The sequence below is a fragment of the Thalassophryne amazonica genome, chromosome 21 (assembly GCF_902500255.1).
Source record: "Thalassophryne amazonica chromosome 21, fThaAma1.1, whole genome shotgun sequence".
Lineage (NCBI taxonomy): Eukaryota > Metazoa > Chordata > Actinopteri > Batrachoidiformes > Batrachoididae > Thalassophryne > Thalassophryne amazonica.
This window is the reverse complement of record NC_047123.1, coordinates 8,532,477-8,542,645: the sequence shown is the minus strand read 5'-3', so window position 1 is coordinate 8,542,645 and position 10,169 is coordinate 8,532,477. Positions and strand designations below refer to the sequence as shown.

Below are 10,169 nucleotides of genomic sequence, written 5' to 3'. Positions count from 1 at the left end.
ATTCTTTTTTACTATTTCATTTAATATGTTCCATGTGTTTTTGATGTCATTTCTATTTTTGACAAGTAACTCATAATGTCTTTTTTTTTTACTGAGTCTCATGATATTAACTTATTCTTATGTTTTATACTTACTTTCAGCTTCCTTAGTTCGTAGTTTTATGAATTGTTTATATAGTACGTTTTTCTTTTTACATGCCCTCTGAAGCACCTTAGTTATCCATGGTTTGTTGCTATATTGATTTCTACATATTTTGTCAACAAATGGACAGTGTTTATTATACAAACTGGAAAAAATGGAAATGAAAGCATCATATGACCTGTCAACATCATCAACAAAAACATCTGACCAATTCTGACTTGATAAGTCCTCCCTTAAATTATCAATTGTTTCAGGTGTTACTTTTCTACTCATGAATTTGATATTGCTTCGATACATACAACAACCCTCCAATGCAAAGACTGAGAAAACTGGCAAGTGATCACTGATATCACTGACCAGTAGTCCCCCACTAAGATTACCGGATATAACGTTAGTTAAAATATTATCAATGAGAGTTGTTGTATCCATAGTTATTCTGCTAGGATGAATGATGGTTGGAAACAGTCTTAAACAGTACAAGGTGTTGTGTATATATATATATGTATGTGTGTGTGTGTGTGTGTGTATATACACTCAACAAAAATATAAACGCAACACTTTTGGTTTTGCTCCCATTTCGTATGAGATGAACTCAAAGATAGAATTTAAAATTCTTCTTCTTACTTATAAGGTTTTGAATAATCAGGTCCCATCTTATCTTAGGGACCTCGTAGTACCATATCACCCCAATAGAGCGCTTCGCTCTCAGACTGCAGGCTTACTTGTAGTTCCTAGGGTTTGTAAGAGTAGAATGGGAGGCAGAGCCTTCAGCTTTCAGGCTCCTCTCCTGTGGAACCAGCTCCCAATTCAGATCAGGGAGACAGATACCCTCTCTACTTTTAAGATTAGGCTTAAAACTTTCCTTTTTGCTAAAGCTTATAGTTAGGGCTGGATCAGGTGACCCTGAACCATCCCTTAGTTATGCTGCTATAGACGTAGACTGCTGGGGGGTTCCCATGATGCACTGTTTCTTTCTCTTTTTGCTCTGTATGCACCACTCTGCATTTAATCATTAGTGATCGATCTCTGCTCCCCTCCACAGCATGTCTTTTTCCTGGTTCTCTCCCTCAGCCCCAACCAGTCCCAGCAGAAGACTGCCCCTCCCTGACCCTGGTTCTGCTGGAGGTTTCTTCCTGTTAAAAGGGAGTTTTTCCTTCCCACTGTAGCCAAGTGCTTGCTCACAGGGGGTCGTTTTGACCGTTGGGGTTTTACATAATTATTGTATGGCCTTGCCTTACAATATAAAGCGCCTTGGGGCAACTGTTTGTTGTGATTTGGCGCTATATAAAAAAATTGATTGATTGAAAGATCTAAAACTTTTTCCACATACACAACCATTTCCCTCAAATATTGTTCACAAACCAGTCTAAATCTGTGATAGTGAGCACTTCTCCTTTGCTGAGATAATTCATCCCACCTCACAGGTGTGCCATATCAAGATGCTGATTAGACACCATGATTAGTGCACAGGTGTGCCTTAGACTGTCCACAATAAAAGGCCACTCTGAAAGGTGCAGTTTTGTTTTATTGGGGGGGGGGATACCAGTCAGTATCTGGTGTGACCACCATTTGCCTCATGCAGTGCAACACATCTCCTTCACATAAAGTTGATCAGGTTGTCAATTGTGGCCTGTGGAATGTTGGTCCACTCCTCTTCAATGGCTGTGCGAAGTTGCTGGATATTGGCAGGAACTGGTACACGCTGTCGTATACGCCGGTCCAGAGCATCCCAAACATGCTCAATGGGTGACATGTCCAGTGAGTATGCCGGCCATGCAAGAACTGGGACATTTTCAGCTTCTAAGAATTGTGTACAGATCCTTGCAACATGGGGCCGTGCATTATCCTGCTGCAACATGAGGTGATGTTCTTGGATGTATGGCACAACAATGGGCCTCAGGATCTCGTCACGGTATCTCTGTGCATTCAAAATGCCATCAATAAAATGCACCTGTGTTCTTTGTCCATAACAGACGCCTGCCCATACCATAACCCCACCGCCACCATGGGCCACTCGATCCACATCAGAAAACCGCTCACCCACACGACGCCACACACACTGTCTGCCATCTGCCCTGAACAGTGTGAACCGGGATTCATCCATGAAGAGAACACCTCTCCAACGTGCCAAACGCCAGTGAATGTGAGCATTTGCCCACTCAAGTCGGTTACGACGACGAACTGGAGTCAGGTCGAGACCCCGATGAGGACGACGAGCATGCAGATGAGCTTCCCTGAGACGGTTTCTGACAGTTTGTGCAGAAATTCTTTGGTTATGCAAACCGATTGTTTCAGCAGCTGTCCGAGTGGCTGGTCTCAGACGATCTTGGAGGTGAACATGCTGGATGTGGAGGTCCTGGGCTGGTGTGGTTACACGTGGTCTGTGGTTGTGAGGCTGGTTGGATGTACTGCCAAATTCTCTGAAACGCCTTTGGAGATGGCTTATGGTAGAGAAATGAACATTCAATACACGAGCAACAGCTCTGGTTGACATTCCTGCTGTCAGCATGCCAATTGCACGCTCCCTCAAATCTTGTGACATCTGTGGTATTGTGCTGTGTGATAAAACTGCACCTTTCAGAGTGGCCTTTTACTGTGGCCAGTCTAAGGCACACCTGTGCACTAATCATGGTGTCTAATCAGCATCTTGATATGGCACACCTGTGAGGTGGGATGGATTATCTCAGCAAAGGAGAAGTGCTCACTATCACAGATTTAGACTGGTTTGTGAACAATATTTGAGGGAAATGGTGATATTGTGTATGTGGAAAAAGTTTTAGATCTTTGAGTTCATCTCATACAAAATGGGAGCAAAACGAAAAGTGTTGCGTTTATATTTTTGTTGAGTGTAGTTAAAATGACATCAACCATAAAGTAATTATGAGCAACAGTAAATAAATGTTTTAAGATGATCCTTTTCTGAATTACCTGAAGTGGACTTTATCAAGTGGCCACCTGTGGCACAGATTAGGAGCATGACATGCAAAGATTTTAAAAGCAATGGACGTCGTCTTTAAATGTATCAACACGAGTGTGACTAGTAACTGCCAAATATTCTCCCTCCTGGAAATGTTTCTCATGTTCCGTTTTGAAACTTCTTCCCTGATGTGATCGCTGTGTTGGGCTTCTACAGCAAATAGATTAGTGAGTTCAGAGAATCTGTGGAACCTGTAGCTGGGGATGATGCCAAAACATTTCATCTGTACTGCAAATTCATGATGGCAAACTTGAAACGTTGTTTCAGACTTTGTATGACAAGGAAAACATGCTGAAGACTGACCCCTGCTGGACAACCCCTGCAAATGCACTATATCAAATTTTGAATTTCATGTTTAAACGCTACAGTCGCTGCAGAGTATGAGCGCCGTCGTGTAGGCTGCTTATCAGTTGTGGATTAAAGTGAATTGTGGGTCAAATGGTAAATGTATCTTTCTGTTTCCAGGCTTCATACCAACCTGACAAAAGGATTTGGCATCATGGGTCCTAAAGAGTTCTTTCCTCTGCTGGATTTTGCCTTCATGCCCAAGAATGCACTTTCACAAAGGTGAATGAATGAAAGTCATCATTTACACCACCAGTTTGGTGGCCATAGATATTGATAACAGGATCATCTTCATTACCTTCTGCTAAGATTATTGGGGATGTGATTCCACTGGTTGAATGAACAGTGCAGCAAGTTGTGGTTGTGATGTCACATTTTTGCGTTGATTACATTTTTTTTTTTTTTCTGACAAATGAGACCTCAGTTTACTTTTCCTTGCTGAAAATAGGTAAAGTAAGGAGAACTTGTCACATAATCCCATGAACCGTGCTTCTCATCACTTCATGTCATTACATTGACAGCTGAGCTGTAATGTATTTTCTGCATTTATAGTTGAATTTCTGAGCTCCTTTTTAAAACTCCTTCTGTTTTTTTATTGTTTTCTCTTTTTCTTTTTGATAGTCTGCAGGAGCAGTTGCGGTGTTTGTATCCCCGGCTGAAAGTCCTTGCATTTGGGGCCAAACCCGAGAGCACATTGCACACATACCTGCCATCATTCCTGTCCAGAGCCACACCAAACTGCCCGGGCAACATGAAGAAAGAGGTAAAACACTGCGGTATTAATGTGTGTTACCTCTTCTTATTCTGATCTGAGTGTAGTACACAGCACCTTCAACAAGCTTCAGAGATGGAGAGAAACTAGTAGGTCAGTGCTACCAACACTGGGGTGGTGTTTGCGTTGTAATTGGAAGAATGGGGACGTTCAGGGCAAATTGCTTGGAAACAGATTTATTTTAAAAATGTCATTACAAATGGTGCAGTTTGTTACATTCTGACAGAATGTGTTTCTTGCAGAACTGTTGGTCTGTCAATTTGTTAGTGTATAATTTCAAAGATGTTGTTCAAGTCTACTCATGGTGCACATGAGTGTATATATATATATATATATATATATATATATATATATATATATATATATATATATATATATATATATATAAAAACGCTCATCTGGAGAGGGGAAAACTTTGCATCTGTCTACCACCACGGAGAATTTGAGATGAAATTGTGGAGCTTTAATTCAAGGGGCTTAAAAAAAAAAACTGCATTGACCAATTAGGAAATGATCACTTTTACAGTTATGAGTGAGGGGATGGATACAACATTTCAACCTCACTGAATATATCTACAGTAGTGTTCAGAATAACAGAAGTGCTATGTGACTAAAAAGATTAATCCAGGTTTTGAGTATATTTGTTATTGTTACATGGGAAACAAGGTACCAGTAGATTCTCACAAATCCAACAAGACCAAGCATTCATGATATGCACACTCTTAAGGCTATGAAATTGGGCTATTAGTAAAAAAAAAAGTATAAAAGGGGTGTTCACAATAATAGTAGTGTGGCATTCAGTCAGTGAGTTCGTCAGTTTTGTGGAACAAACAGGTGTGAATCAGGTGTCCCCTATTTAAGGATAAAGCCAGCACCCGTTGAACATGCTTTTCTCTTTGAAAACCTGAGGAAAATGGGACCTTCAAAACATTGTTCAGAAGAACAGCGTACAACCCCTGGCAAAAATTATGGAATCACTGGCCTTGGCTGATGTTCATTCAGTTGTTTAATTTTGTAGAAAAAAAGCAGATCAGACATGACACAAAACTAAAGTCATTTCAAATGGCAACTTTCTGGCTTTAAGAAACACTATAAGAAATCAAGAAAAAAAAAATTGTGGCAGTCAGTAACGGTTACTTTTTTAGACCAAGCAGAGGAAAAAAATATGGAATCACTCAATTCTGAGGAATAAATTATGGAATCACCCTGTAAATTTTCATCCCCCAAACTAACACCTGCATCAAATCAGATCTGCTCATTGACATTGACCCTATGCCAGGACATTGACCCTATGTGTCTTTTTGCAAGGAATGTTTTCACAGTTTTTGCTCTATGGCAAGATGCATTATCATCTTGAAAAATGATTTAATCATCCCCAAACATCCTTTCAATTGTCCAAAATATCAACGTAAACTTGTGCATTTATTGATGATGTAATGACAGCCATCTCTCCAGTGCCTTTACCTGACATGCAGCCCCATATCATCAATGACTGTGGAAATTTACATGTTCTCTTCAGGCAGTCATCTTTATAAATCTCATTGGAACGGCACCAAACAAAAGTTCCAGCATCATCACCTTGCCCAATGCAGATTCGAGATTCATCACTGAATATGACTTTCATCCAGTCATCCACAGTCCACAATTGCTTTTCCTTAGCCCATTGTAACCTTGTTTTTTTTCTGTTTAGGTGTTAATGATGGCTTTTGTTTAGCTTTTCTGTATGTAAATCCCATTTCCTTTAGGCGGTTTCTTACAGTTCGCTCACAGACGTTGACTCCAGTTTCCTCCCATTCGTTCCTCATTTGTTTTGTTGTGCATTTTTCGATTTTTGAGACATATTGCTTTAAGTTTTCTGTCTTGACGCTTTGATGTCTTCCTTGGTCTACCAGTATGTTTGCCTTTAACAACCTTCCCATGTTGTTTGTATTTGGTCCAGAGTTTAGACACAGCTGACTGTGAACAACCAACATCTTTTGCAACATTGCGTGATGATTTACTCTCTTTTAAGAGTTTGATAATCCTCTCCTTTGTTTCAATTGACATCTCTCGTGTTGGAGCCATGATTCATGTCAGTCCACTTGGTGCAACAGCTCTCCAAGGTGTGATCACTCCTTTTTAGATGCAGACTAACGAGCAGATCTGATATGATGCAGGTGTTAGTTTTGGGGATGAAAATTTACAGGGTGAGTCCATCATTTTTTCCTCTGCTTGGTCTAAAAAAGTAACCGTTACTGACTGCCACAATCTCTTTTTCTTGATTTCTTATAGTGTTTCTTAAAGCCAGAAAGTTGCCATTTGAAATGACTTTAGTTTTGTGTCATGTCTGTGATCTGCTTTTTTTCTACAAAATTAAACAACTGAATGAACATCCTCCGAGGCCGGTGATTCCATAATTTTTGCCAGGGGTTGTAGTTTGATTAAAAAGTTGATTGGAGAGGGGAAAACCTATACGCAGGTGCAAAAAATTATAGGCTGTTCATCTACAATGATCTCTAATGCTTTAAAATGGACAAAAAAACCAGAGACGCGTGGAAGAAAATGGAAAACAACCATCAAAATGGATAGAAGAATAACCAGAATGGCAAAGTCTCACCCATTGATCAGCTCCAGGATGATCAAAGACAGTCTGGAGTTACCTGTAAGTGCTGTGACAGTTAGAAGACGCCTGTGTGAAGCTAATTTATTTGCAAGAATCCCCCGCAAAGTCCCTCTGTTAAATAAAAGACATGTGCAGAAGAGGTTACAATTTGCCAAAGAACACATCAACTGGCCTAAAGAGAAATGGAGGAATATTTTGTGGACTGATGAGAGTAAAATTGTTCTTTTTGGGTCCAAGGGCCGCAGACAGTTTGTGAGACGACCCCCAAACTCTGAATTCAAGCCACAGTTCAGAGTGAAGACAGTGAAGCATGGTGGTGCAAGCATCATGATATGGGCATGTTTCTCCTACTATGGTGTTGGGCCTATATATCACATACCAGGTATCATGGATCAGTTTGGATATGTCAAAATACTTGAAGAGGTCATGTTGCCTTATGCTGAAGAGGACATGCCCTTGAAATGGGTGTTTCAACAAGACAATGACTCCAAGCACATTAGCAAACGAGCAAAATCTTGGTTCCAAACCAACAAAATTAATGCCTCACAGATGTGAAGAAATCATGAAAAACTGTGGTTATACAACTAAATACTAGTTTAGTGATTCACAGGTTTGCTAAAAAAGCACTTTCAACATAATAGTTTTGAGTTTGTAGCGTCAACAGCAGATGCTACTATTATTGTGAACACCCCCTTTTCTACTTTTTTTACTAATAGCCCAATTTCATAACCTTAAGAGTGTGCATATCATGAATGCTTGGTCTTGTTGGATTTGTGAGAATCTGCTGAATCTACTGGTACCTTGTTTCCCATGTAACAATAAGAAATATACTCAAAACCTGGATTAATCTTTTTAGTCACATAGCACTACTGTACATTGATCATTTAAACAGAAATAAGCAGTTATTTGGGAAAACAGTATTTCTCTTCACACTGGAGGTTTTCTAGTTGGTCTGCTCTGGTAGTTGTATGAGCACTTTTTGGGATGCGCACGGCCTCCAAACGCTAAAGGGAGCTGAGTAATGTCCCACAATAACCTCTTTGTTTCTTTTAGCTGCTCAGCAGTATGACGGAATGCTTATGTGTGGATATTCAAAGTCTTGGAGTGTGGAGGCAACTGTATACCAAACACCTCCCCCAGTCAAGGTGTGTGAACTCGTACACAAACACTTCCAGTTCAGTCAGTGTTTTCCCCTTAGATTTATTTATTTATTTTAAAGATTAACCTTCTTTTGTTCTTCTCCAGTCTACTGTTGAGCCATTTATTGACGTGTTGGAATACGCTGCCACCAAAGGTACGAGTCCTCCTGCCCCATGCCAGGCTCACCTTAACGAAAATTGAAAGAAAGCTGCCAAATTGCATTAAAAGTCCACCCATGCTCTTATGACTTTTACTTACCACACTTGTCTTGGATAATTGTGCAGATAATTTGTTTTCATTCTTCAGCTACGCAAGAACCTTGAAGAAACTGTTCAGTCATTCAGAGTAACCAATGAAGAGATGAAGTACACCAGCCAATCTCGGGACCTTCAGGAGTGCAACAAGCTTTGTCATGTAATTGATGAATTTAACCTGCTTAAATTCACAGTATGAACTGTTTAACAGACTTAATGGTATTGAAGCATGCAGAATATATTCATGTCTGCAGAGACCGTTTTTGCAGACTGCCTTTGCATGTCATTTACATAACTCTGTATAAACTATCTGTACATAAGTAACTTCCTCTGTAAAGTTTTCCCTCCGTATTGCATTTTCCATTGTTAGAACCTGCAGGTAAAGATGCGTGGTCGTGGTTTTCCCTGGTCCAAGCTGCTTATGGTCCTGCTAGTGTTTGTTGCTGGTTTCGTTGTGCACGACATTAAATCACACGGCTCCTTCACAGGTATGCCTGAGTTCAGTTTACTTATCGCAGTGGTGGTAGATAAAACTTTGCAGTGCACTTTGTAGTATTTTAAGAGATCAACAGAGTGATGATTCTTCACCACAAACAATCTCTGTGATCACATGTTGGCTTTCAGGACAAGATGTGAATCTCCTGTGAAATCAGCTAAGCATTTCTTTTCATAGAATTCTTGCTGTGTGTTTCAGATTCCACCACGTCCAGCTATCTAGAGAACTCAGGGATTACAACGGTATCTCAGCAGGCCTGGGGCAAAATAAGAGTTTACTCCAAGCAGGGTTTCAGGTACGACTTCTGTCATTACTGCATGTTTATGGGGGGCTTTGACCAATAACTGTGTGGGTCTTTTGGAAGAAGATTTCTCCTCATTCACTCAAGGTGCTCTAACTCAGATTTTACACATTAATCTAGCATTATTTTCTTTGTAATGTTGAGTTGCTTCATGGCGTCCTGTGCAGAAAATGAAGCAACGCTCCCTCTGTGCTGGCTGTTTCTGTACCTTTTGCACCATCTCATTTAGTGCATGAGATTTCATTTGTGTATGTGTAAATACATACAAGTTCTGTCATGTGAAACAGTTGCTCCTCCCACTGTTGCACTGCTCATCACATAGCCCCCCCCCCCCCCCAAGATGGCAGAAGACAGCAATTTTCTAGAAATGTGCTTACAAAAAAACCCACCACATTTAGAGGCTTAAAAATGCTTCTGACCAAAAATGTGGTTGTATGAGATACCCTCTAAGTCTAGTTTTCTCCACATTGAGAGCCTTTAGTAGAGCCCGACTGATATGGATTTTTTGAGGCTGATGCCGATAACGATATTTGGATGAAAAAAAATGCAGATAACTGATAAATCAGCTGATTTGCCGATAAATCAGCCGATATTATTATTATAATTTTTTTTAATTTATTTATTTATTTATTTTTTTAAATGAATAAAATGTTCTTTCTTGGACCCTTAACAAAAAAGGTATGAGCTAAAAGCTGAAATACAATTTACAAGTTATTTACAATGGCGAATGGCAGTAATTCCCAGAACCCTTCCGGACGACCAGTGAATCTGAATGTTTCAACCTCTTAGCAGTAAATGAAAGTTTTTCATGCTAGAAATAAGGTCTACACAACATGGGCTTAATAAAAAGCGTGACCGACGCAGTGAAGCACATTTGACAGATTACTACATAAACTGAGTTAATCAAACTGAGTTGAACTGAAACGAGGGAAATGTAGGGTGAATGTAATCAGTTATTACAAACAACATCCTTATAAACTTACTTGTATGCTTTTGTCAGCCGATCAGTGCAGTGTGACGGCAAACTACGGGGGTCGGTGATGAACACATTTAAGCAGGGGTGTAAGCAGCTCTCAGTTGAATGGAGTCAGAGCTCTATCTACTGGGAAAACAGTGCAAGGACATTTTATATTGCAGACAC

At 40.0% G+C, this 10,169-nt stretch overlaps 1 protein-coding gene across 2 annotated transcripts in view; it reads left to right on the top strand.

Moving 5' to 3' along the window:
• The window catches only part of tmem214 (transmembrane protein 214), a 40,605-nt gene that overhangs the window by 20,586 nt on the left and 9,850 nt on the right, over positions 1-10,169 (top strand). For both annotated transcript variants that reach the window (XM_034161746.1, XM_034161745.1), the window contains exons 8-14: positions 3,584-3,685; positions 4,085-4,226; positions 7,891-7,982; positions 8,083-8,131; positions 8,284-8,391; positions 8,602-8,719; positions 8,926-9,022. In XM_034161746.1, coding sequence (XP_034017637.1) covers positions 3,584-3,685; positions 4,085-4,226; positions 7,891-7,982; positions 8,083-8,131; positions 8,284-8,391; positions 8,602-8,719; positions 8,926-9,022 — 708 coding nt within the window. The remainder of the gene's footprint in view (positions 1-3,583; positions 3,686-4,084; positions 4,227-7,890; positions 7,983-8,082; positions 8,132-8,283; positions 8,392-8,601; positions 8,720-8,925; positions 9,023-10,169) is intronic.